This window comes from Sus scrofa, chromosome 12 (genome assembly GCF_054392235.1).
Source record: "Sus scrofa isolate SSC_HxYL_T2T_F1_AM1 chromosome 12, Sscrofa_HxYL_maternal_Yorkshire_Landrace_v2.0, whole genome shotgun sequence".
NCBI classification, from domain to species: domain Eukaryota; kingdom Metazoa; phylum Chordata; class Mammalia; order Artiodactyla; family Suidae; genus Sus; species Sus scrofa.
In genome coordinates this window covers 25,760,661-25,787,400 of record NC_139394.1, presented here as the reverse complement: position 1 = coordinate 25,787,400, position 26,740 = coordinate 25,760,661, and the positions used below count along the sequence as shown (strand labels likewise).

General features: G+C 42.9%; 1 protein-coding gene across 2 annotated transcripts in view; it reads left to right on the top strand.

The window, feature by feature from the left end:
* The window catches only part of ZNF652 (zinc finger protein 652), a 66,957-nt gene extending 42,259 nt beyond the window's left edge, over nt 1-24,698 (top strand). Inside the window, exons 2-6 of one of the 2 annotated variants that reach the window (XM_084984713.1) lie at nt 2,114-2,750; nt 6,366-6,513; nt 6,875-6,990; nt 7,474-7,618; nt 17,362-24,698. In XM_084984713.1, the coding sequence (XP_084840839.1) occupies nt 2,379-2,750; nt 6,366-6,513; nt 6,875-6,990; nt 7,474-7,618; nt 17,362-17,873 (1,293 nt within the window). In that variant the 5' untranslated portion in view covers nt 2,114-2,378 and the 3' untranslated portion in view covers nt 17,874-24,698. Of the gene's footprint in view, nt 1-2,113; nt 3,291-6,365; nt 6,514-6,874; nt 6,991-7,473; nt 7,619-17,361 lie in introns of both variants that reach the window. The other variant, XM_013980996.3, reaches the window with a different exon arrangement.
* Nucleotides 24,699-26,740: the final 2,042 nt, after the last annotated feature.

The window sequence follows — 26,740 nt, the reverse complement described above, 5'->3', positions numbered from 1 at the left end:
TTTGACCCCTGGCCTGGTAACTTATGCCTCAGGTTGTGCCATAAAAAAAAGAAAAAAAATTTTAAAGATCCACCACACTAGACATGTCTTGTAGGTCATTTTGTTAGTCAGGGGCCCAGGCTGATAACAGTGACAGCAGTCATCCCTTTGGGGGTTGCTGGTCCCTGTCACAGAGGGAGAAGAGGCCCAGAGGGTCTCATATTGCTCTTTCTTGTGTCACTTCTCAGCTCTTCTGGCTGGAAGTAGTCCTGGGGCTCCACCCAACTACAGGGGAGGGGGAGTCAGAAAGTGCCCTCCTGTCACAGGCCCAGAAGGCGGGGACCGGGAATATTTGGGAAGAACACATTAACGACTCTCCCAGGGGATAGCCTTTCATTTGTTTCTCTTTGTCTTCATGCTTTTTGTTTTATTTCTAGCTAATTTGTGATAATTCTTTTAGAATAATTTTTTAGAAGAATAAATCCTGGGAGTTCCCTTCGTGGCTCAGCAGTCAGTTAATGAACCTAACTAGGATCCATGAGGATGTGGGTTCAATCCCTGGCATCGCTCCAATTCAACCTCTAGCTTGGTAACTTCCATATGCCTTGAGTGCAGCCCTAAAAAGAAAAAAAAATAAAATAAAATAGTAAATAAATAAATCCACAGGGAGAGAAAATGGAAGAGAAATAATAGTGGAATGATAGAAATAGTTGTGAATTGCATATATTAGTCATAATAGTGTAAACAGCGAATACTGATTTAACAAAAAAGTGATAACGGCTGTATTGGGAGGTGAAGGGAGAATTGGGAGCAATAAGGTAAGAAAACTGTAGTGAGAGAAGTTATAATATCTAAAATTGAAAAAGAAGTCAGGAAATAGAAATATCATCACACTGTTTAGAAATATGGAAATAAATACAGGGGGAAGGGGAAGAGGAACAGCTAAATAGAACACTTTTATCTTGGGCCTGGGACTCAGATGAGATGAGATGGCGTAAGCAGAGGACAGCTGCTTTTGTTAGAAGCCTTGTAGTATATTTGACTTATGGAACTATATATGCTTTTTTGTGATTACTTTGATTAAAAATTAAACATAAGTTTAAAAACCAACCCCAGAGTTTTGCAGTGGGTGTTGAATAGAAATAATAAATAACGAGCGCCTTTGCCATGCTTATGCACCTCTCAGGTATTCACTAAGTACTGGTTTCCTTCTGTCGGTGGACAGAGTATGTGCTTGCAGTAATATTCATATGACTCAGGGGTTTGGTGGTTGGCTAAGCAGCAATGTGAAGTATGTCACAAAGCAAATTATATGCCCTTCTCATCTTTTCCTTTTCAAGTGATGGTTTTATTTTTCCTGGAACCTCGTCAACCTGATGGTTACTGTTTCTTAGAACTTGGACTTCTGTGCAACTGACACATGAAAAATCACCTGATGGTTGCATGGATCTAGAGAGCAGAGCTAAACGTGGAACACATTTTAAAGTACTTAGCAACTTTTGAAATTAGGAGACCTAAAAACAATATCCATGCGTATTATAAATTGTTTAAGGCCAGGGACGTTTCTCTGTCTTCTGTGGTTACGTCAGTTAGCTGCTTTCTTTCCCTGCCACAGTGCCTAGCCCACTACCACCTTTCCTCTGTGAGCTCTTACTGTGGCGGCTGGTGGTGACTGATGTCGAGAAGAAAGCCAGCCAGCCTGAGGCTCTGGTGTATTTTATGGATGATACATGTTGTATAACTAGACGGCAAGCTCCTTGTGGACACAGACCGTATACCATGTCCGTATGTCTGGGATATTGAATGCTGTGCAATAGCAGATATTCGCTTAGCCATCAAATATATACTGAACACCTACTAAGTGCTGGTAGTCTCTGTGCAAAGCTCTAAGGATATCTCAGTGAACTGAACTCCTGCTGTCTTAGAATTTATATTTTAGCCAAATGTTTGCTGAATTCATGTGATGCAGTAAAATGATGCCCCCTCCCTGCACCGAACCGTTTAAGCAGGATAAAGAATTGTATATATAAAGAGTTTAGTCATTTTAAGATATGTTTGTTCTATGATGTAAATTCATGCTAAGGGAAGGAAATAAATGATATCTGATCATTTTTCTCTTTGCTTTTCTTTGCAGATAAGATGCTCCAAGTCACGTGTAGCTCTCTTCAAAAGACAAATCACTAGTGCTCTGCTCTTGCCATAATACCAAACCTTTTGACTTATGCTTTGGTGCTGCAACACTGGAAGAATTGCACACAGGTTCCAGGAATACTTTTTTTTTTTTTTTTTCATCTAAGTGATTCTTTGTGGATGGGAAAAGATTTGAGTCCTAATGCTTACCCTGTTTTAAAGCTATTTCTCTGTAGTCTGAACTGCTTAATAAATTGGGCCACTTACCAATGAGCCACACAACCAGTTCTTGTCAGGAGCTGGTTGAAAACTGTGCCGTGCATGTAGCAGGGATGGCACAAGAAGATAGCCGCCGTGGTCAAGTACCATCTACCTTTTATCATGGTGCCAACCAAGAACTTGACCTGTCCACCAAAGTGTACAAAAGGGAATCAGGAAGTCCTTATTCTGTGTTAGTGGACACCAAGATGAGCAAACCCCATCTCCATGAAACAGAGGAACAGCCATTTTTCAGGGAGACAAGAGCAGTGTCTGACGTGCATGCGGTTAAAGAAGACCGGGAGAATTCTGATGACACAGAAGAGGAGGAGGAGGAGGAGGAGGAGGAAGTCTCTTACAAAAGGGAGCAGATCATAGTGGAGGTAAACCTTAATAATCAAACATTAAATGTGTCTAAAGGGGAAAAGGGTGTCTCTTCTCAGTCCAAAGAGACGCCTGTTCTTAAGACAAGCAGTGAGGAGGAAGAGGAAGAGAGTGAGGAAGAGGCCACAGATGACAGCAATGACTATGGAGAGAATGAAAGGCAGAAGAAAAAGGAGAAGATAGTGGAGAAGGTCAGCGTTACACAAAGGAGGACGAGGAGAGCTGCCTCTGTTGCTGCAGCTGCCACTTCCCCTACTCCCAGAGCTACGAGAGGTCGTAGGAAGAGTGTAGAGCCACCTAAGCGTAAGAAGCGGGCCGCAAAGGAGCCCAAAGCGCCAGTCCAGAAAGCTAAGTGTGAAGAGAAAGAGACACTGACCTGTGAGAAGTGCCCCAGGGTGTTTAATACTCGCTGGTACCTGGAGAAGCACATGAACGTTACTCATAGGCGCATGCAGATTTGTGATAAATGTGGCAAGAAGTTTGTCCTGGAAAGTGAGCTGTCCCTTCACCAGCAAACAGACTGTGAAAAAAATATTCAGGTAGGTTTCATCACCAAGAGGGCGACCTTTCCAGGATAGAACCTGGTTGTTCAGACGCACCTGGTATCTGCCCAAGAGAATAAATGCAATAGAGGCCGAAGGGACAGTTTTCACCAATTTCTCTTTTTTAAAAGCCCCTGCTTTGGTCTTTTCAAAACCCAGGCTTAACATGTTCTCTCAAAAGCATTAAATTTGACCGACGCTGTTCTAGTGGGAACCCAGGTACACTGGAAGGGGGATCTGTGATAGGTAAAGTCAACACCGCCTTTGCACTGAGATTTGCTCTTGTAAATATCATTCACTCTGGCATCTTCTCTCTCGAGGTGGGAGAAATCAAGTACAGGTCAGGAGTAGAGAGAAGTCCCTTCCTAAGGTTGAAAAGGATGCCAGATTCTAGTGCAGCTGATGGGGACAAAAACCATAATGACTCAGACTGGTGGAAATGGAAGATCTCCAAGAGTGAGTTTGCTTTTACCAGTGGAGAAATGACAACACTAAATGTGTCAAGAGGCTGAGCCCATGGGAATATGCAGACTTTAAACAAGGCTGAGCTGGTGGAAAATGTTGCCCACCTGGCAGTAGGGTTTTGTCATGCTGCTGTGTGGTATTGTTAAGGTAACAAAAGACAGTCTCCAGACCAGGCTGGTGTCTTGAAAGGACTGTTTTGTGATAAGGTTAAGAGGTGTGCTAATTATATTATGTCGAGTGACTTATATTATGTTGAGCTATATTAGTTTGCACATGTGAATGCACATTAATGACTCTTCATAAAAGGTAAGTCTATTAATGTCTCCGGAAAACATGTTAAAAAAAAAAAATAGTAACTTGCACCATATTGAAGCGAAACTTCTTTTAGAAGATGAACTCGACTGGTTTTTTTCAGTGTGTTTCTTGGCCCACTCCTGATTTGAAGCACTCCTTATTTTTTGCTTTTTCCTTCTTGCCTTTAATAAACATCTGAGATCATTGCTTCTCCTTTAAAGAAGTTTTTTTTTTTTTTTAATGTAAATCATATTTGCCAAAAATGCACTGCTCTTTGATTCGTCAGTTGTGACTTGGTCTCTGACACGCCTGGTAAATAAAAGAAGATTGAATGAATCATGGCATCTGCCCTCCCATAGTTACTGGTGCCCTGGCTTGGTTCTGAATCGGTTGCGACACAACCCAAGGGAGTGCGACGCTGTGCTGCACCCTAGGGGTCAGGATTAGTTCTGTAATGATTCATTGATCTCGATGTTTATGTAGTTGGTTTTTTTGTTGTTGTTGTTTTTAAACTTAACATTTGCTTCATTAAGTACAGAGAAGAAAACATTGAATAGATTCTTTTCTGTGTGACGTTCTTCCCTCTTCCTTATCATAATTTCACTTAAACTTGTATTAGGTTTTGTGGATTCTGCTAAATGATCTCTTTGCATTTCTAATCCTGATGACCTAGTAACAAGTAAAAATTAAAAGTGTGGCCTTGCAAAATGGGAATTGCCTGTCTTTTTCTCAAGCATTGGCCAACCAGAGGCTTATCTTGGTGCCTCTTCTCAGAGTTCTTGTTTCCTGAAGGGACAATGATGGTCAGAGATCTTTTCCTTTTTCTTTTCTTTAAGTACAGTTGATTTGCAGTGTTGTGCCAGTTAGAGCTCTTTATTTACAGTGAGTAACAGCTTGTTCCCTTAGGTATTCCAGAGTCTGATGGTTAACTAGAACTTCCCAGTATTGTTTTTAACTAGAAGTATTTTATTATGATACATGTTATCATGTCCTGGACTAGTAATGGTCCACAGTCCAGGGAACTAGGCAGCACTGCCTCTGTCTCCTGCAGATGCTTGTATGAGAAATCTGGAGCTGGGTTCTCAGGGAAAAGGGAGGATAATACCAACAGTTTGAGGGGTTGTATTCAATTCTTCCAGAGGGAGATGTTTAATAGAGAAAATTAGGTTTGGGAAAATATAATAAAATCTCAATAATTTGTGTTAATAAGGGCTCAAAAAGCATTCTCCCTTTCTCTCTCTCTTTTCTTTCTTTCTTTCTTTTTTTTTCTCTTTTTAGAGCCACAGCTGCGTCATATGAAAGTTCCCAGGCTAGAGGTTGAATCGGAGCTGTAGCTGCCGGCCTACGCCACAGACACAGCAATGCCAGATCCAAGCCGCATCTGTGGCCTAGGCCGCCACTCTTGGCAACACCAAATCCTTTAACCCACTGAGTAAGGCCAGGGGTCGAACCTGCATCCTTTTGGATTCTAGTTGGGCTCTTATCCCACTGAGCCACAACAGGAACTCCTCCAAAGGCATTCTCTAAGCTATGGAAACATTGTTATACTTCTGTAGATCTATAACCATCATGTATGTTTTGTTTCATCTTTTTTTTTTTTTTGGCCGCCCAGTGGCATATGAATTTCCCAGGCCAGGGATCAGATCCTAGCCACAGTTGCAACCTATGCCACAGCTGCAGCAACACCAGATCCTTAACCTGCTGTGCCAGGCCAGGGATTGAACCTGCGTCCCAGTGCTCCAGAGACACCGCCAATCCCATTGGGCCACAGCAGAAACTCCCATTTTGTTTTATCTTGTTTTTATTTATGCTAATTTAAAATTAGTTTGTATTCTCTGGTAGATACGTATTGACTGTGTAGTAGCCTATGTGTAGGAAACGGCTCCTCTTAGTAATCTATATATTTAAAAATAAAATACGACTTGAAGTTTTTTTTCAAAGGTACAATACTGATTTGATAAAAGCAGTCAATTCTTTGATATTACTGGAACTTCCCATTTTTGTAAAATTTTTATTTTTTCTGTTATAATTGATTTACAGTGTTCTGTCAATTTCCACTGTGTCCATTTCTTATTATCTTATTTTTTGCCATTGTTTTCATACTCCCAGAGTGTCTCTAAAAAAAAAATTCATCTTGGAAAATAGAACATAAGTGTGTTGGTATTGGAATCTAGACTCCGGGGAGGAACAGCGCTTGTTTGGATTCTGGCCTGTGCCATGAATCTAAAGCACACTCATTTCAGCCGCCAGTCGGCAGGTGTGGCTTTCTGCAAGCCCCTATAAATAAAGATTGTTTTTATTTATCCTGTTCAGTGTGTTTCCTGTAATAAATCATTCAAGAAACTCTGGTCTCTTCATGAACATATCAAGATCGTCCATGGCTATGCAGAAAAGAAATTTTCCTGTGAAATTTGTGAGAAGAAATTCTATACCATGGCTCATGTGCGGAAACACATGGTTGGTAAGTTTTTTCTCTTGCTTTTCTCTCACACCTGTAATTTTCCCTTGTTCTTCACTGTGTTTCATGCTTTGAATCAGGCAGGATATGAGGAACTGTCATACTTTAATCAGTTTTGACTCGTCGAAACTAAATACAACCTGTCTTTAGTAAGCATCACCAAATTGGTTGGTAGAGTCTTCCCCACCCAGGTTTCTTTTCAGCGTTGCTGTTTTTCCCTTCAGAACTCTGCTATTAAAGCCTCACAAATTAGAGTGCAGTGAGTTAAGATGGGATGACCACCTCACCGTAGAACGTGTCTCTCTTCTAGTTCGAGCCTTTGGGTGGACTGGTTTTGAGTGTCAGTGCATATTCTGTGTTGCAGCACACACGAAAGACATGCCATTTACATGTGAAACCTGTGGAAAGTCATTCAAACGCAGTATGTCACTCAAGGTGCACTCCTTGCAGCATTCTGGAGAGAAGCCCTTCAGATGCGAGGTAAGGCATGTGCCGCCCACCAGCCCAGGCGAGGGGCCGGCTTGTGTATGTGTGGTGAACAGCGAGAGAAAGAGAGAGAGAGAGAGATGTGCCCCCTGCAAGGCACAGGCTGCGTTTCCACAGAGCGATCAGACGCAGGCCCTGAGCGTTGTGTGTTACCTCCCTACCAGCTAGACAGCGGCCACTTTTAACACAGTGAGTGCTAACTCTCTTGGATGAGGTTAAATGTGGAAATGACACACGATGAGTTATTTTACTTTTCTCAGTAATTCAGAGAAATCCCATAGACCCCGGTGATAGTTATTTGAGGAATTTTCCCTTGTGTTAAGAACTCAGTTCCAGAAGTATGGCGGAGCCAAATGTTTGGCACAAGCAGGTTCTGTCTTGAGTATGAAAAATAAACCTAATCTCAGACCAGGCAGGGTGGGCGCAAATAAAGCTACTGTGCTTGGCATTCAAAAATCTCCACTGTGTCCAATGCAGAACTGTGACGAAAGGTTTCAGTACAAGTACCAGCTACGCTCCCACATGAGCATCCACATTGGGCACAAACAGTTCATGTGCCAGTGGTGTGGCAAGGACTTCAACATGAAGCAGTACTTCGACGAACACATGAAAACACACACTGGTAAGAATTCCTTGGGAAAGGTACAGCTATGTCTCAAGCACTTGTTAATGATCACCTGTGAGTCTGTTTATTTCAAACCCTAAGCCACAAATCTGCCTTCTACGAGCATAGTCCACTTTAAATAAACCTGATATACAGGAATACAGATTTATAAGGCGGAAAAATTAGGCCTTCATGACTTTGTTTTAAAAAAAGATTGTTAGTGCCTTTTTAATCTGTGGGTTCTTTCAAGACAATGGACACTTTATTTGGGGTACAGGATCTCCTGAAATTGTATGAAACTTGTTTTGTGTTATGTGTGTTTTTCCAAAGAAAGGGTTCTGGGCCTTTAAAAAAAAAAAAATAGAGGACATTGACTGCTTTTCATAGAAGCAATATGCTCTCAATATTCTTAAAGTTTGATTGGATTTAATTTACCAAAATTGATTACTTTTCACAAGCGCAACCATCAAATGAGGTTAAATAATGTTTTAACTGCTTTGTGTTTTCAGGGGTATATATATGCTTCATAGCATAGATTTGAATCTTGTAAGCATTTGATCACCCAGCCTCCAGGGAGCTGTTTACAATACTAGCCCCCCTGTAAACACTGGGGCATTGAATCTCTGTCTCAACTTGACGCTCTGGAATTAGCTGTCTTTGCACAAATCTAACAGTATGAAACATGGTTCAAGTTTCTGCAAAATCTAGTCACAGAATTCTAGGTTATTTTAGTCTACAGAGTAGCGGAGCTAGAAAGAACCATAAGAGATTATCCTGTTTAGCCTGCATAACTAGTGATGAGGAAATTCTGCCCATGGCTGGGCCTCTGTCATTCCCATTTCTCTGTTGAAGTCCAAAGAAAAATGCCTGCCCTGTGGGCTGCTTTCCCATTCAGAGCTGACTTTAAGGATTAAGCTAGAGGAAGAGTCATGAGAGGAGTTTAAGTAAATTGCATCTCAAAAGGTAGTGATAATGGAGTTCAGGTAGTGGTTAACGAATCCGACTAGGAACGATGAGGTTGCAGATTCGATCCCTGGCCTTGCTCAGTGGGTTAAGGATCCGGCGTTGCCGTGAGCTGTGGTTTAGGTTGCAGATGCAGCTTGGATCCCGCGCTGCTGTGGCTCTGGCCTAGGCCGGTGGCTACAGCTCCGACTCGACCTCTAGCCCGGGAACCTCCATGTGCCTCGGGAGCCACCCTCAAAAGGCAAAAAGACCAAAAAAAAAAAAAGGTAATGATAATGAAATTCATTGAGTTAAAAGCGGAAAAAAAAAGGGGGCGGGTTTCCTGTCCTGGCTCAGCAGAAATGAACCTGACTAGCATCCCTGAGGACACAGGTTCGATTCCTGGCCTCATTCAGTGGGTTAAGGATCCGCTGTTGCCATGTAGGTCAACAGACACGGCCTGGATCCTGCGTTGCTGTGGCTGTGGCGTAGGCTGAGGGCTACAGTTCTGATTCCACCCCTACCCTGGGAACCTCCATATGCTGCAGATGCGGCCCTCAAAAGACCAAAACAAACAACAACAAAAAAAAGTGATAATAAAACTGTGAAGCCTAAGAAGCAGGACATATCAGAGTATTCGACAAATTCTCTTGTCATCTGGTGGATCTTAGATAGGCTCTTAGTTCTGAGTCACTTTTAGGATGCAGTTTTTTTGTGAATTCAGCAGGAAACTATGGACCTAGATAGAAAATAAGTTTTTTTTGAAGGCAGAGGCTGTGTCACATTCACATGCAGTGCTTGGCACATGGTAGATGCCGGGTAAGTGTCGTTGCAAGATTGGAAGGAACCTGCGCTACTCAAGCCTCTACCTCACCCCCTCTCCTCTGCCCGGCTCCCTGCACAGCTTCCATCCTCTCCTTATCTTTCTGCATTTCTTTCTCTTTTTTCTTTCCCCTTTATCCTTCTTTCTTTCTTCAGACCCTTAAATGTCCATAATATGAAACCAAAGTATACATTTCATGATTAACATATTTCTCGAATGAAATTTTGGTTAAGTATTCTTCTTTGACCAAAAAGGCAAGCTGAACATTTCCTGTTTCTTGTAAAGGAGTACAAACACCTAAATTTACTTAAATTTTTGTTCTTTTCTTTAATAGTACATATTTATTAATGTATATTAGAAAACATGAAAATTGAAATGATATTATCACTGAAAAGATCATTTCATTTTGGCATTTTTTTTAAATTCCGTAGTTTCTTAACATACATAGAGATAGATACTATGCATAAGTGTTTATGTATTCATGTATATAGTCATCAAACAAAAACTGGGTCTTTATGCTCTGTTATTACCTGCTTTTAATTTTACTGTAGTATGTCATTGACAGCAATATCATTTTAACAGTTGCATAATATTCCTTCTTAGAAATTTTCTGTAATAAGAGCCATCATTTATTATGCACGTATATGCCAAGTACTGTCTAAGTACTTTACAGTTACTATCTCATTTTATCAATATAACCTTTACACAGTCCTATATTTAGCTGGTTCCCTATTAGACATTTAGATTACATCTTTTTCCAATTTTTTTATTTTTATAAATAATACTGTGACCAAACAACTTTATGGCTAGCACATCTATGACTATTTAGGATGAATTCCTGGAAATGGGATTATCAAGGCAGAGGGATGTGTGTCTTTTTAAGACTTGGGGGCTTGTATTGCAAAATAGCCAACCACATACTCTTAGCAGCTGTGCATGACAATACCCATTTCCTCAACCCTTTCCCATGCTAAATAAAATCACTGTTGAATTCATAGGTGAAAAATAGTTTCTTTTTTTTTTTTTTTTTTTTTTTTGTCTTTTTGCCTTTTCTAGGGCCGCTCCCTCGGCATATGGAGGTTCCCAGGCTAGGGGTCCAATCGGAGCTGTAGCTGCCGGCCTACACCACAGCCACAGCAACATGGGATCCGAGCCGCGTCTGTGACCTACACCACAGCTCACGGCAACAGCGGATCCTTAACCCACTGAGTAAGGCCAGGGATCGAACCTGAAACCTCATGATTCCCAGTCGGATTCATTAACCACTCGCCATGTCTGGAACTCCAACAATAGTTTCTTACTGTGTTAATTTGCACTTAATTGCCAAGTAAAATTTAATTTTTTTTTTGTTTTTTCCTTTCTTTCCTTTTTTTTTTTTTTTTTTTCTTATTTGTCATTTTATGGCCACACCCACAACATATGGAGGTTCTCAGGCTAGGGGTTAAATCAGAGCTATAGCTGGTGGCCTAGGCCACAGCCACAGCCACAGCAGCACCATATCCGAGCCATGCCTGCGATCTACACCACAGCTCATGGCAATGCTGGATCCTTAACCCACTGAGCAGGGCCAGGGATCGAACCCGCGTTCTCATGGATGCTAGTCAGATTCCTTTCCACTGAGCCGCAACAGGAGCTCTGAACTTTTTTTTTCATATGCTTATTGGGTATTGGTATATTTTCTTTTCTGAATTGCTTGCGCCTTTTCTGTATTCATCTTTTCATTACACTGTTTGACTTTTTCTTATTGTTTGTGATAGCTCTTTATATATAGCTCCTTGTATATATTCACTTATCTTGGACCTTGTTTAACACTGATACTAAAATACTTTCTGCTGGTTTGTCATCTGCCTTTTAATATTGTTTGTAATACTCACACTGGGAAACCTGCTGGATGGTGGAGTTGGGCAAACCTGGCTCTGCCACTCACTAGCAGTGTGACCTTAAGTGAATTATGCAACCTCTGTAGGCTCTGGTTCCTTGGCATTAAACAAGGATGACAGTGGTACCTGAGAAGATCCAAGGAGAAGGGTTAGGTTTAACGAAGAAAAGGGGGAATTGCCGTCATGGCTCAGTGGTTAATGAACCCGACTAGTAGCCATGAGGCTACTAGTCCAGCTCCGATTGGACCCCTAGCCTGGGAACTTCCATATGCTGCGGGTGTGGCCCTAGAAAAAGACAAAAAAAAAAAAATTATATTAGAAGCTAAATTACAATCCCAAGATCATCAGAACAGGAAATTACAGCAAAGGAAGGTAATTGAATGATCTTAATGGTGAGTACCATCCTAGATTGAATCCAAGAAGTCGTCAAGTGTAGCACAAACCCAATTTATATATTGCTAAGAAAATGCTGCAGATTAAACAGTGACATTCCATTGATTGTTATAGTATCAGTTTCACAGATGTTAATATGTAGGGTGAAGTGCAGGTCTTAGAATTAAACTTTACATTAAAATATTAATTAAAAATCTACTAAATGGGGCTACTGTACTGAACAAGACTGAACTCTCCTTAGGTCCACAGAGCTTGTAGTCAGGTTAGGGTGAAGGACAGGCAAGGCACAGCTATGGTTTGGTGATGAGAGCACAGTAAGTACCTGCAGCTAAATGAAGGTGGCTAGAGTTTAATGGATTGGGGGAGGAGGGGAGGCAGGGAGACAGGGGGTGTGATAAGCATGTAGAAAAATTTGAGCTGTATTCTCAGGACAGTGGGAAGTTCTTAAACGGTTTTAAGCAGAGGGCAACACAACTGTCTGAAAGTTGCTCTGGCTACAGTGTAGAGAATGGATTGGAGGGTGAGGAGCAAGAATAGAGATGGTGAAACCAGTCAGGTGGATATTGCAGTGATCCAGGGAACAGTTGTGATGTTTTAGCAGGCTAGATACATAGATACACAGATTTCCCATGCTGCTCAAGGATATTCATGAGCAGACTTGGAATGCTTGCGTTTATTAGCCAGATAACCTTTTCCTTTGAACTGTGCAAAAGGATAGCTAACTAGGACTTCCCTGGTGGCCTAGCAGTTAAGGATCTGGCGTTGTCACTGCTATGGCTCTGGTCCCTGCTGGTCGGGTTTTATCCCTGGCTCTGTAACTTCTGCATGCCATGAGCACGGCCAAACAGAAAAGGGCAGGAGTTCCACCATGGCTCAGCAGAAACGAATCTGACTAGTATTCATGAGGACACAGGTTCCATCCCTGGACTCAGTGGGTTAAGAATCTGGCATTGCTGTGAGCTGTGGTGTAGGTTGCAGACCCAGCTCAGATCTGGCGTTGCTATGGCTGTGGTGTAGGCCTGAGGCTACAGCTCCAGTTCAGCCCCTAGCCCAGGAACCTCCAGATGCCTCTGGTGTCATCCTAAATAGACCAAGGAAAAAAAAAAGGCAGCTAACTAGCCAAACTCTTGCTCTTTTCTATCTTCCTTGCAGATACTGTCTTCATTTATAATGTGTGCTCTTCAGACTCATTACAATACCATTTCTTACAATTAGTTAACTCTGTATGTAACAGGTCACATCATAAGATGTATTGATATATACGCCTTGATGGGTTTAGCTGTTAGCGTACCCTCCTGCCACACATTCACTAGCGCTCCCTTAAAGTGGGACGTTGTAAACGTGATTGGTTTCAAGTGTTACCTTTTGATTTTTCCTTGTTTCAGCCTCACTGTAATCTTACTTGAGGTTTAGGGAAACTTTATCCTCAGTCATTAGCACAATTAGGAGATGGGGCCTAATGAATAATGAGAGTTAGAGTTGCGTGGGAATACATGGGTGTATGTCTGGAACAGCACATGTAGAAAATTTGGTAGGACATCAAGAAACGGATAAAAGATTATTAAGCATTTAAAAGAACCCATTTAAATTGGGGAGTTGGGTGGGTGGGGTTTTTTTGGGGGTGCGGTTTATGGCCGCACCAGCAGCACATGGAAGTTCCCAGGCCAGGAATTGAATCCAAGCACAGCTGTGACCTGTGCTGCAGCTATGGTGACACTGGATCCTTGAACCCACTGAGCCAGGCCTGAGATCAAACTTGTGCCTCTAGAGCAACCTGAGCCACAGCAGTCAGATTCTTAACCCACTGTGCTACATGGGAACTTCTTTTTTGCTTTTTGTTCTTTTTTTTTTTTTTTTTCATGTAAATTTGAATACATGGGTTTGTGGTAGGCCCATTCTAATAGTTTTTGATCTTTCTGTGGCAGATCATTATAGCCTAGAAGACTACAAGTGAGAGATGATTAGAGAGATCCAGGCTTGGACCAGGTTTGAACACATGACAGACGGTTCCATGTCCACACAGTCAATTTTCAGTGAATAAAGTGTCCAGTGATCCTAAGAAGTGATTAGTGAATTAAGTGGAGGGTGTTTTCTCATATTAGACTAATAATTCAAAGATTAGGCCCTTTGGCTCTGGTTCTGTTTGGCTGTTAGGAATGAAGAATATTAACTCAAGGGAATCAAGGAGGGAGCGGTCCAAGGGGTTGATAGGGTATCAAGCAGGTGTGCTTTGAGAATATTTTATTGTATACATAGGTCATGTTTATTTTAGAAAACAAAGTACATATAAGCATAAAAATGTAGTAAAATATCACTCATAATCCTGTTATCTGGGGGTGATCACTGGTAACATTTGTGGAACTTCTTTCCATATTTTCCTAAACATATTTTTCATTAAAAGTGGATAATTCGGAGTTCCCATCATAGCTCAGCAGAAATTAATCCAACTAGGAACCATGAGGTTTCAGGTTTGATCCCTGGCCTCACTCAGTGGGTTAAGGATCCAGCGTTGCCACGAGTGTGGTGTGGGTCACAGACATGGGCTCGGATCTGGTGTTGCTGTAGCTGTGGTATAGGCCAGAGGCTACATCTCTGATTCAGCCCCTAGCCTGGGGACCTCCGTATGCTGCAAATGCAGCCCTAAAAAGACTAAAATAAAAGTGGATAATTCCATGCATACATTTTCATAGCTTGCTTATTTTACTTATTAGGCCATAGATAAGAGATTATAGATTTTCATGTTAATAATTACATTTGTAAACTTTGATAATACTGGGTTTGGTTTGGTTTTGCTTTTTAGGGTCATGTCTGGAGCATATGGAAGTTCTGAGGCTAGGGGACGAAAGCCTACACCGCAACAGCGCAGGATCTGAGCCACATCTTTGGCCTACACCACAGCTCCTGGCGATGCCGGGTCCTTAACCCACTGAGCAAGGCCAGGGGTTGAGCCCGAATCCTCGTGGGTACTAGTCAGGTGCGTTACCACTGAGCCACAATGGGAACTTCCTGTAATAATTGTTTTTAATGGCACTCTCCATCAGATGGGTATACCGCAGTTGATTTAATTCCATTTAACATAGAATGTGAAGTTTTTAAGGTAATCGGAGGAAATTAAAAAGATTAAAAAGAGGATTAAAAAGCAGGAAAACAAGCAGACACAAAACTTATCTAGAAATATGAATATGAATCACAGTGAAGAGCCTCGCAGTGGCCGTGATTGAATAATGACACGTAAGAAAATAAAAGAAATGCTATAGGCAGCGAGTAGCACTGGTAACTATGGAGAAAACCAGTCCCTCCTTATGGTTCAGTTTAGTCCCAGGGAAAGGGAGGAAAATTCTGGCTTCCATGGAAGGAGGGCAGTAGGAGCTACCGGGTTTCAAAGGCGGAGAGAAGAAATGAGGACTACGGTACGGACAGAGGCATTTGCTGCTAGTGTTAGAAGGGGTCCCACAGTGGACGGAACCAGTGAGAAAAGAACATTCCTTTGTGTTGGCAGGAATGCACAAAGCATTGAGGTGTAAAGTGCTGTGGCTTACCTGTCTGGGGCCAGAGTGCAGTTTGTTTGTTTGGGGTTTTTTGTTTTTTTTTTTTGTTTTTTTTTTTTTTATTTTGATTTTAGGGCTGCACCCCAGGGTATGTGGAGGTTCCCAGGCTAGGGGTCCAATCGGAGCTACAGCTGCCGGCCTGTGCCACAGCCACAGCAACTCCAGATCCGAGCCTCATCTGCGACCTACACCACAGCTCACGGCAACACCAGCTCCTTAACCCACTGAGTAAGGCCAAGGATAGAACCCGAAACCTCATGATTCCTAGTTGGATTCGTTTCCACTGCGCCAGGATGGGAACTCCCAGACTGCAGTTTTAAATCCTGGCTCTCCACTAGTTGTAGAACCTTGAGCAAGTGTCTTAATTCCTTATCAGTAAAATAGGGACAATAACATACCTACCTCGAATGGCTGTGAGGCTCATCAGAGGTTAATAAGACGTCAAGTGATTCGAACAGTGCCAAGTACACAGTAAGATTCAATACACAGAAGCTCTTATTTATTCAGAGTAGAGTAAGGACACTTACTAGAAAAAAGGGGAGGGGGAGGGAAGCAATAATTGAGGTGAGGGCAAACTCTCTTGTAGCAGGAGTTACAGTAAAGATACCAGCTACATACACTGAGAGCTGATGAAGGAATTGATAAATACAAGCATATGGTCACTGAAGGGCATGTACACAGGGACTCCACGCCACACCACAGCACTCCATGTGAAGTGATAATGGACAGGTATGTTCAGAAGTCATTTTGTTTCTTCTTTATAGCCTGGGGAGAGAGGCAGGCAGACATAGGGTGGAACTAAGCAGTAATTCTGAAGGAAAGTTAGGAAGCTTAAAAATTAAAAATTAAGCCCTTAGAGCCCAACCTAATTTCCTCCCTAAGTGCTCTTAGAACTGAGACTTTTGGAGTTCCTGTGGTGGCGCAGTGGTTAACGAATCTGACTAGGAACCATGAGGTTGCGGGTTCAATCCCTGCCCTTGCTCAGTGGGTTAACGATCCGGTGTTGCCGTGAGCTGTGGTGTAGGTCGCAGACGTGGCTTGGATCCCTCGTTGCTGTGGCTCTGGCATAGGTTGGCAGCTACAGCTCTGATTTGACCCCTAGCCTGGGAACCTCCATATGCCGCAGGAGCGGCCCAAGAAATAGCAAAAAAAAAAGACAAAAAAAAGAACTGAGACTTTTGTGTGCTTTGGGGTTCCTTGTCCCTGTGGTTCTCAACCAGGAGTGGTGGCCTGCCTCCTAGCCATCCCCACACCCATGGGCATTTGGAAATGGTGTGGAGGCACTCTTGGTCGTCTGAATTTCTTGGGGGCGTTTAGTAGTCTGGTGCCAGGCCCAGTGAGTGCTCTTGAGAGGTGCAGACAGTCCCACGTAGTGAACTGCCTGCAGAGAAACGCTGTGGTGCCAAGTCCATGTTGTAGGGCGAGTCAGTCCAGTATTTCCCCACATGCCCAAAAGTAAGCCGCCACATGCGAAGGATTACATACGAGGAGACATGAGGAGACTTACTCCATAGGACGTTTTCAGCAAAGTCCTACTTTGGGTTGGAATGTCAGAAATTGCTTACAGATCAACCTGTGTACGCTCAGAGGCAGAGCTTCATCCCTGGGCTTAGTTCCACTGAGCAGAAGAACCATTTGAACAGTTCTTCACTAGAATGGGGAAGATCACTACCTTAGATGCTTTTTGTTTGTTTTTTAAGGCCCGAACCTACAGCGTATGGAGGTTCCCAGGCTAGGGGTCGAATAGGAGCTATAGCTGCCAGCCTACGCCACAGCCATAGCAATGCCAGATCCAAGCCGTGTCTGTGACCCACACCACAGCTCATGGCAACGCCAGATCCTTAACCCACTGATTCAGGCCAAAGAGCGAACCTGTGTCCTCAGGGATACTAGCCAGCTTCGTTTCCACTGCGCCATGGTGGGAACTCCTTTTTTTTTTTTTTTTTTTTTTTTCCTTTTAACCAAGCCCAGATGGTAGGTTGTATGTGAAGTTTTACTCGTCCTTGTGCTTTTTTTGTGAAGTCCCAACTTTGGGGGCCTCTTTTATGACAATGAGACGATAAAACACCACATCGGAGAGGAGCGGTGACCTCCTTTTCCAATAGGAGGGATAGCACGGGCGCATAATTGCCGCCTCGTGTGTTAATCGGGTGCTTGCGTCTGTGTTCATCTCAGGAGAGAAACCCTTCATCTGTGAAATCTGCGGCAAGAGCTTCACCAGCCGCCCCAACATGAAGAGGCACCGCAGAACTCACACAGGCGAGAAGCCCTACCCGTGCGATGTGTGTGGCCAGCGGTTCCGCTTCTCCAACATGCTTAAGGCCCACAAGGAGAAGTGCTTTCGGGTGACCAGCCCCGTGAACGTGCCGCCTGCTGTCCAGATCCCACTCACCAGCGCCCCGGCCACCCCAGTCCCTTCCGTGGTGAACACCCCCGCGACCCCCGCCCCTCCGATCACCATGAACCCCGTGAGCACTCTGCCCCCCCGGCCCATCCCCCACCCCTTCTCACACCTTCACATCCACGCGCACCCCCACCACCCCCACCACCTGCCCATCCCCCCCGTCCCTCACCTGCCCCCCCCTCCAGCTCTCTTTAAGAGCGAGCCCTTAAACAACCGCGGCCAGGGCGAGGACACCTTTCTGCGGCACCTGGCGGAGAAGAACAGTTCGGCGCAGCCCCACTAACAGCCGTCTCCTTCAGTGTGTGCTCCCGAGCCGCGCGCCCCCATGTGAGTTGGCAGAGCGGGGCGGGCCGGGGAGCAGGTCCGCCGCGGTGGGACCCTCCCCAGCTTCAGCTGCCGCCGCCACCGCCGCCGGGAGCCTCGTCATTGTCTCGGGAATCAGCACAGCCGAGGGAGTGGACGGGAAGACCCGAGGGAGCTCGCGGAGGGCACTGGCGTCTAAACCAGGGAACCACGGAACTAAAGCCCAATTTGCTTGCATTTTCTGGTGACTTTTATAACTTTCAGATACTCGGACTTGTGGGATTTTATAATTTCATATCAGCTGATGAGGTATGCTTGCTTTTATATCCTGGACGTCTCCTCAAAGAGGGGACAGGCCTGGTTTCCTTTGTACTAATCGGGAAGGCTGTGAGATTAATCCAGAGCATTAATTGTATCACTGTGTATTGTAACAGATTCTTTTCAGCTTTTGGTGCTGGCCTCAGAGTGGAGCCAGCCACGTTTCACCGTATATCAAGCATTATAGAGAAAGACAGACATTTTCTTCTTTGTGTAGCTCTCCTAACACACTCTTTATTTTACTACAGAAATTATTTTAGAGTTTTTGTATAGACTTCTTTAGTAGTCTGTTTCTAAAATGAAATGTATTTCAATAAGCGGTGTAATTTTTTCAGTGTAGCTGGACCTATGTTGTAAAATAGAAAAAAAATTTTATAATCATCAAAATGTGATTCTTAAAGATGCATATAACTTCTATAGTTCAAAGTTATTCTTACATCCGTACAACTCAAAGGTGCTTCAGAGACTAGATGTACCTTGAGAGGGTCTCCAGACCAGGCTAGTGCAAAAAGGAGGTTTTGCTTTCTGAACTTGGACTAAATCCTCGGTCGTTTTCTAATCTCTGCTTAACACTCAAAGGTCTGCTAGGCTCGCCGACATGCTCTGTGCTCCACATTTCACTTGGTTCAGTTAGTGTGTGTTACATGGACTGATTTGCAGAGGGTGGAGCCTTTTCCAGGGAAATTACCTGAAGCTGGCCTGTTTTGAACGCCTGAGTGGAGCTGTTTACCATCAAGAGGGGGACGTGGGGGCCGAGAGGGGGGGGTGCTTCATCTCAGTCACATCTCTTTCCCTCTTCCCTTATAGCCGTGTTCATGTTCAACCTTTCTGGGCGGCCAAATTGAAATCTCACAGTACACTGCTCGTTTTGAGGTTGCTCTGTTTTTCTAGAATTGTTAGGAAGAGGTAAAAGGGTACACTAAAATCACAAACGTTGTTGCTGACCGTGGCTGAGAAATTTGGATGAGAACACCAATTGGTTATACCTTTCAAAATATCTCTTCCACGATATATCCACAACTTTTGAGCTAGTCCAACACAGTTTAAATGGTGGTAAAGGAGAGAACATGACGTCTTGCTGCCCTATCCTCTGCAAGTAATTATGTGACAGCAGGCTTCCTGGTGATGAGAGCCGCATCTCCACTTTGGGCCAGGTCACTTTGTCAGGTTTGGGGAACTTCAAAAGTGCACGGGCCGTCAGGAGCTCATTATAGGAAAGGCTGAACAGAAGGGCTAACATACTGGTTACACATCTACCCAGACTTGGTGTAGCAAACACATTTTGTAATTTCTCATCTCAGTGAACTGAGTTCCAAAGCAAGGTCTGCTGTCTCTCTCTCTCTCTCTCTCTCCCCCTCCTTTCAATTTTTAATCTGGAAATGTCTTCATTTTTCCTTTCCTCAGGCTCTTAAATCTTTGCCTGAATCAGAACCCTGGCTTTTATTTATTTTGTGTTTTAATATTAATGTGTGCCGATGTACTTTAAGCACTTTTCTGGCTGATGAGCTCTGTGGCAGGAAAAAATGGAACTCTTTCCATTGAGGTCAAATACCTGTTTTTAAAATACCGCATTCTTGGTTTTTTGGTTTAATATTTCCAGATTTTTTTTTTTTTCCTTCTGATGATTGTCTTTGTCTTCTGTAATGAGCATAGGAAAATTCGGGAATGATGGAGAAAAGTATCTCAGGATATACTTTTCTTCCTGCTTTTGGATGTACCTTCTAAGGAATATTGTTTTAAATATTTGTATACATTCCTTGAACACCCAAGTACCCAAACCAATAAGAAAAGTTCATTCGTTATTTAGGACTGTTATATTTAGTGGCTGCCTCCCTCAATCTGCTTTTCGTCCCATGACAAGTTTGTGGATCTTCTCCTTTGTGTGGACATGTCATTATTTCTTGTCCAAGCTCGTAATATTAAAATCATTTTTAATGCAGCTTAGTTAATTGGTTATACCTTACTTTGTACTAAATAAATTTACAGTATTGGGCAGCACTTCTGAATTCTAGACTTGAGACCATTGAATCCACCATTTTCTGAGGTGTACTATAACTATACACTGGAAGATTCAGGTAGTCATCTTTGATATTTCATTCAAGTGAAAATAGCCATAAGAAAATATCTGCTTACACAGAAAAACCAGTATTAAGCACATAATCACCACCACCCTTAAACAGAGGCAGAAAGTGATTATCTTTTTTTTAAAAGAGCAGCCTTGTCATGCAGTACAGTTCTTAGTCAAATGTATCATGGAACAATCTGGAAACTTCCAATTTTTCCCCCCCTAGATGGGTATACCTTCCCTGATTTGAGGTTTGTGGTCTTCAGAAAGACTTCTCAGAACATAATGACTCCTCGTCAGTGTCGTGTTACGTCTGCGTAGTGAAATATGCACTAAGAACATTCGTGACATCAATGCTTCTGCATAGAAGAACTGAAGGATTAAGCCTTAAACATGTATGCGCATCAGGTTTAACATGCTTAAGCCTCAAACTCAGGGTTGAAAATTTGATCGGGGTCCTTTACTAAGACAGAAGTTGCATTATTTGGGGTGTTCCCTCCCACCTTTAAACTTCTTCACAATTTATTACCTACCTGTTATATCTATTTATAAAACAAAAGAACTCCGGAGGAGTTTGAGTTCTCAGCCCTTATCTGTACTTATATTTTAAAGACAACAAAGGCTGTGTTTCAGCATCGTAGTGACAGCAAATTGAGACTCTTTCTCGTGACTTAATTGTACTGTCTTCAGAGGCTCGTTTCATTGCTAGGGTTAAGACTTACTTGAGGAAAAGTCCCAAGGACTTTCTTGAGTTGACATGGCTGTTTAACTTTTTCCTTTGCGTTTTTCGATGCTTTTCTCATCAATTTATCATTCAAATCCAAACTCTTCCTTAGCCTCAATGAAAGGCTGCTTGTTGCTTTCTCAAATCGAGTCTGACAGGCTCATTAGTATGTAGATTTTACATTTGAATGAAGACAAGTAGGTGAGACCAACAATTGCAAGGCACATGGCTTCATTTCCACCTCTATTTGTGAAATTTCTTGTTTTTAGCAGGCAGGGCAGTCTCCCCATGAAATTTTACTGTGGTACTTCGGAGTAAGCTTTCCAAATCAGTTGTGTACGCTTTTAGGTATACTACCATTTACATTCCCTGTTGTAAATGAATGACTGAGCGTGGGTATTACCATCGATGTACCATCTTTTTAAAAGCTGCATTTGTCCGAAGTACCTTTTCATTGTGGTTAGAAGCCTCCCTATAATTTGATTGCCCCTTATATGCTAAAGGAAGGCAAAATCCTCTGAAGGGCTGCTCTTAAACTTCCGATTGTCTACGTCTTGACATTTTTTTCCCCGTGTTTATGTTTGGTGAGTGGATATGTTTGTTTAGCTTAATTTTTTATCTCACTGGACGTTTTAAGTTGGAAGAAAATCGAGCAGAAACAGAAATCCATTGCAGATGTGTATATGTATTTATCCCATTGTGAAGATTTCAGTTAGTGCAACACAGCATGGTCGGTGGGGTTTTATTGTTTAAAGAGAGAGAGAGAGAGAGAAAGAAGAGAAATGGAAACTAAAGTTAGAGGAAACCCTTCTGTTTGAGCTACCGTGTAGAAGAGACAACTTTTATTATCTTGCTGATCCACGTGCTGAACATTTCTATGCTGGTCTAGACGGTATGGGGAGGATTTGATGAAACGGGATAAGTTACATTTAAGAATTTGACCACCAGTCTCCCATTACAAAAATCCACTCCCTTGGAATTCTTCAGACTCTAAAATGGAGCAAGTAAATACTGGGTTTTAATTTTCCTTTGCCTAAACCAAGATAGGAAGTTTCCCAAAAGGTCATTTTTTTTTTTTCTTTTCAGGAATGCAAGGTCATTAGCCATTAGAGATACTAGCATTATTATGCACTTAGCAACACCCTAGCTACCCTGCTTCTGTCATCTCTAGCATTTGTAACCATGACCTGCCAACTCTGGACACTACCTCGACAAAGCAAACCAGAGGTCCTCTCTACACTTTCTATGGAAGCCATAAAAATTGCCATCAATATACCTACTTTCGTAGTTTCTGTACTTTTATACTCGCTAGACTTTTTATAGACTTTGTGATCAGCTCTTTTTGTCTTAGAGAATAGGTTTTGCAAGATTCAAAGGAAAATCAAGCTCCTTGGTTGTCGCAGCCTTGAAGCTTTAGCTTCAGTAAATTTGTGTAAAGAACTAGATAAGGAACCATTTATCCAATTCTTCATTTAAGTCAAAACTCCTGTGCAGAATTGCATATCCAGAAAACAAACTTCTTTTTCTTATTCTGTAAGTCGAAGCTATATTGTTGTAAGAAACTGCTTCCAAAGTGGATTTCTCTCTTATTAGACTCTGTGTATAGCTTGATAATATATGTCTTGTTGCAGTGCCCCTGGAGTTGTTTTTATTTCCCTGTGACAGATTAGTGAGTGTACATCTCCCTCAAATCCTCTGTTATCTCACTGCAGCTTCAGTCTCTCTCACTCTGTTCTTGAGTGCCTTCAAAAAGCCAGCCTCCTGGAACATTCTTTCCCCGATCTAAATCCTACCTCTGACTGTTTCATTCTCCATGAGTATTGGAACTCACCCCTATTCCAGTTGATTTGTCTCTACAAACTAGCTAAAACCTCGGATGAGACTTCTTTACGTATTTCTGTTCTGTTCCCCCATGTCATTTTTAGATTACATTTTAAAAATTATTTGTATCTTATTTCTTCCCATATGACATCGCTAATGACGAGAGATTTTTTTTATCCTTGTCTTAGTCCTCATTCTCTTTCCCCAGAAGCTAGATGTTCCCTTAAAATGAAAGGTGGAGTGTCTCTTTGACCATCTCTTTCTCACCTTAGTCTTCCCGAACGCCTCCCCTTTCTGATTAAGGGATCCTTGAATGCTGCTCTTGCTCTGCCCTCTTCCTTCATGCCCTCTCTCTCCCAGAAACATTTTGCCAGGGTGTATCCATGATTTTATTTTAGTCACATTAATTTAAAATGACTCTCTGAGTTTATCAAAAGTCCTTCATTGATTTGTCGATCTGCCTCTTTCGTCCTTCTGTCCCTCAAAAACTTTATTTTCTTTTCTACTTGTTCTCAATTAATTTTCAAAATATTGCTGATACATAGTATATGAAGGATAAGTCAAAAGGGGGTTGCCGTGTGTTCTCCATGTGATAGGAGCACCTTATTGATACAACACTTTTGCAGTTGGCTCATCTTTCACAGTCAGAACTAAAGTTTGTTCTGTATACAGGCCTCTTGGAGGCTCCCTTTTAGTTCTCCTCCAAAACAGAAAACAAATGGAACGTATTAAAATGAGGAAAATTAGATTGCCTTTTTTTTTTCTTTTTTTTAAAGTGATGAAAGCTATTGAGTTGAGTATTTTGGCCTTAGTCCAAATCTTTCCTTTCTGACTTAAAGCGTCAAGCCCCTTTCCTTAAAGTTAATAATACTAATACTCAGGTTTTCAAGACTAACTAATAACCACATGAAGTGGGAGTCTAAGAAGGCAGCTGTTAGTAAATTCTGAATCCTTTTTGTCTGATGACAGACGACAGTAGGTTATCAGTGGGACAGTGCAAAATTGTGAGAGTGCTTCTGTTTGATAACGAATACATCCAAGACATTTGAAAACTTTACTGGCTCTTTGGAATGGGAATGCTGGTTTACTAAATGCAAAGGGTATTTCTTTTACTTACAGAAATAAGTAAGAAGACTCTCTTGTTGGTGTAGATCTTTTTGCTTTGATTACTGACCTAGAAGTGTGCCTCTTTTAGGTAGTAACTGGCTCTCTAAAGTAACCACTTTGAAATCCGGGGCTTTCCTCCTCGGAATCGCAGGCAGGACAGCAGTGGAGAGCGACGGTGGGCTCACACCTGAGGAGCCCCAGCCCTGAGACAGACTGTTGGCTTGTGGCATGTCCTTGTGTGGTCGGCGATGTTTGGCACAAGTATCCAAGGGCCTTTGCCCCCTGAGAAGGATCCCCTCTACTTTCTAGTTTGATGCTCCTTGAGCTTCCCTGGTGAGATCAGGGATATTACAAATTACTTGAAAATGATTTGGGGGATGGGACAAGAGAAGGGGTGGGAGCTGAGTGTTTGCTTCACTTTGGAAGGAAATCTGGTACTTGCATTGTTGGTTGTGATCAACCAAAGAGCCTGTCTCTCTAAGTGGATGTACCAAAGAATCAAGTTCTTTCCAAATATCCAGCTCCTTCTCAATGAACACAGTGTCCTCCCTACCTGGCTTTTTTACAGGTGAAAAGGGACCATGTGGTCACCAGGCCAGAGACCCCCAACTCATGTTCTGCATAGGACTTGAGGCTGTGGTTAACTGCATTTGAAAATCGGTGGGAAATGTTTTCATCTTTTAGAAACTTTTTAACCTGTCCTTTTGCTTGATTGTTCAACTCACTAGGTTTTTTTCAGAAGTAAAAAAGAAAGAAACTGTGTGGTATAATTTTGGTGTTTCCTGCTAAAGTTGTATTGCCAGCAATATAGATGCAGCCTCTGAAAATCAGATGAATTTCTCTCAATCTTCCATAAGTTTGAATATCCATTTTCTTCTCTGGACACCATGGGCTGTCCGATTCGGCTCCACCAGCAGTACTGGCGTTGTCCACAAGGGGGCAACAAAACACTTTGATCCTCGCCTTCTAAAGCAAGATCCTGATTTTAAATCCCTTGTAAAACATTCTCTCTTGGCGAAATGCTGATTTATAGAGCTTGGTTTTTAAGACATTTTCCCTTATTACTTAAGTACTCAGCCTTCATGACACAAAGGTCGATGTGGGGGTCAGCGGTCCTTGGGAGTCAGGCATCTTAAGTAGCTTTTTTACATAGTGGTGCCCGAGATGGAACACCAGGACCTTCCCATGGGGGAGCCGTTGTGTGCCAAACACTGAGCAGGAAGGCGACCCTCACTCCTTTCTCCCAAATCCCACCTCCGGCCACGGCCATCACGTCTCTCTGAGAAGAACAAAGAGCAACAGGGGTAACTGGAGTTGAAGGAAATGCTTCTCACCTTCTCTGCTCCACGTGGATGTCTGTTACATCAGAGAGTGCGGCCTCGGGGTCAGCCCCGCATCTTGACCCCCTAGGAGGTCCCCTGCGGCAGCCACTGCTCCAGGTTAGGGTTCCGCTGGCATTCCCTCTGTGTCGGTGACTTGTCTTAGGGCTCCTAACCCTCGTCTGCTCTCTGATCCCAAGTTCCATCTGTGCTCCTCGCAGCGTCTTCTTCACAAGAAGCAGGTCAGCAATCAACTAAGAGGAAACACCCCACCCTAGCTGTTTAGCCTGCAGACATGGGAGGCGTTAGCCCCTGGGATGGCCTTCTGATCGGATCTCTGCCTGGCCCTTTGTCCCCAGCCAAGTCTGACCCTGAGCAGTACAGGTCGCTGGAGGTGTCCGCTTAACTCCAACACTTGACGAAAAATGAAACTAAAGCTGTGATCAGTTTAGAAGACGAGGGGGCCAGGTGGGACTTGTTTGTCTTTATTTTTGTTTTTCCCAACAGTACTGAAATCACTTGCACTTTTCCTCACTTCTTAAAAAAAAAAAAAAAAAGAAAAAAAATCCAGTTTGCTTGCCACGAATTGTTCAGCGTTAGGTTTACAAAGCTCGTTGTTGAATGTTGAACATTTGTCCAAAGGAGTTTGACAAAACAGAAGCTGCTTGGTCCCTGTTCTGCCTGCTAGGTCATAAGGATTAAGGCCACGTGGCTGGGGTACTTGTGTCAAGTCCAGAAGAGGGCAGAGTCCCTCTCCTACCTCTGTGAGGACGCAATTGAAGGTCAAGTTGTAGGGCAGGTACCTCTCATGCTGCAAAGAAGTTTAGAGGAGTCTTTCAGTTGGGGAGGTGACAGGTAATAGGACAGGGTTTCTCACGATGGCAAAGATACTAGGGAGAGGAGAGCTGCTGGGCCCCGGGGACTGTGGTGAGACAGAAGCCAGCTCCCCTCCTCCGTCTCCACACCTGCCTCGCTTCCCTGAGTCATCCGTATTCCAGCACCCTGTCAGATCCCTCAATGGACTGATTCCCACTCCCCGCCCCCCTTGTGTTAACTATACCAATATTATTTTTTTAGCAATTGAAATGCACTTTTTTTATTTCAACTCAATCATGATTTTAAGTATAAAAAAATTTATAGACTGTTAAAACTACTTTTTTGTGTATTTTTAACCACTTGATGTAGCATTGTCTATTTTATTCTTATGAGACTCTGGTACAAGGTGTGCCACTTCATGATATTTCCGAGATGCTGGGCCTTTGGATGTGTACGGTAACCAACTTAATGCTAATGTTCACAGTAAAAAAAGAAAAAAAAAAAAAAAAAAAAGCAGCCATTGCCATTGTGTGTCTTTCTTCATGTCTTCCTCACCCTCAGGTGCCAGTCCTCGTAACAGGTGGCCCGGCCCACAGACCCTGCTGACCTCTGGATGAAGAGTGACCTGTTTCCAAGGCTGCTGGCCAAAATGAGCGTGGTTCGCTCTCCTTGCGCTG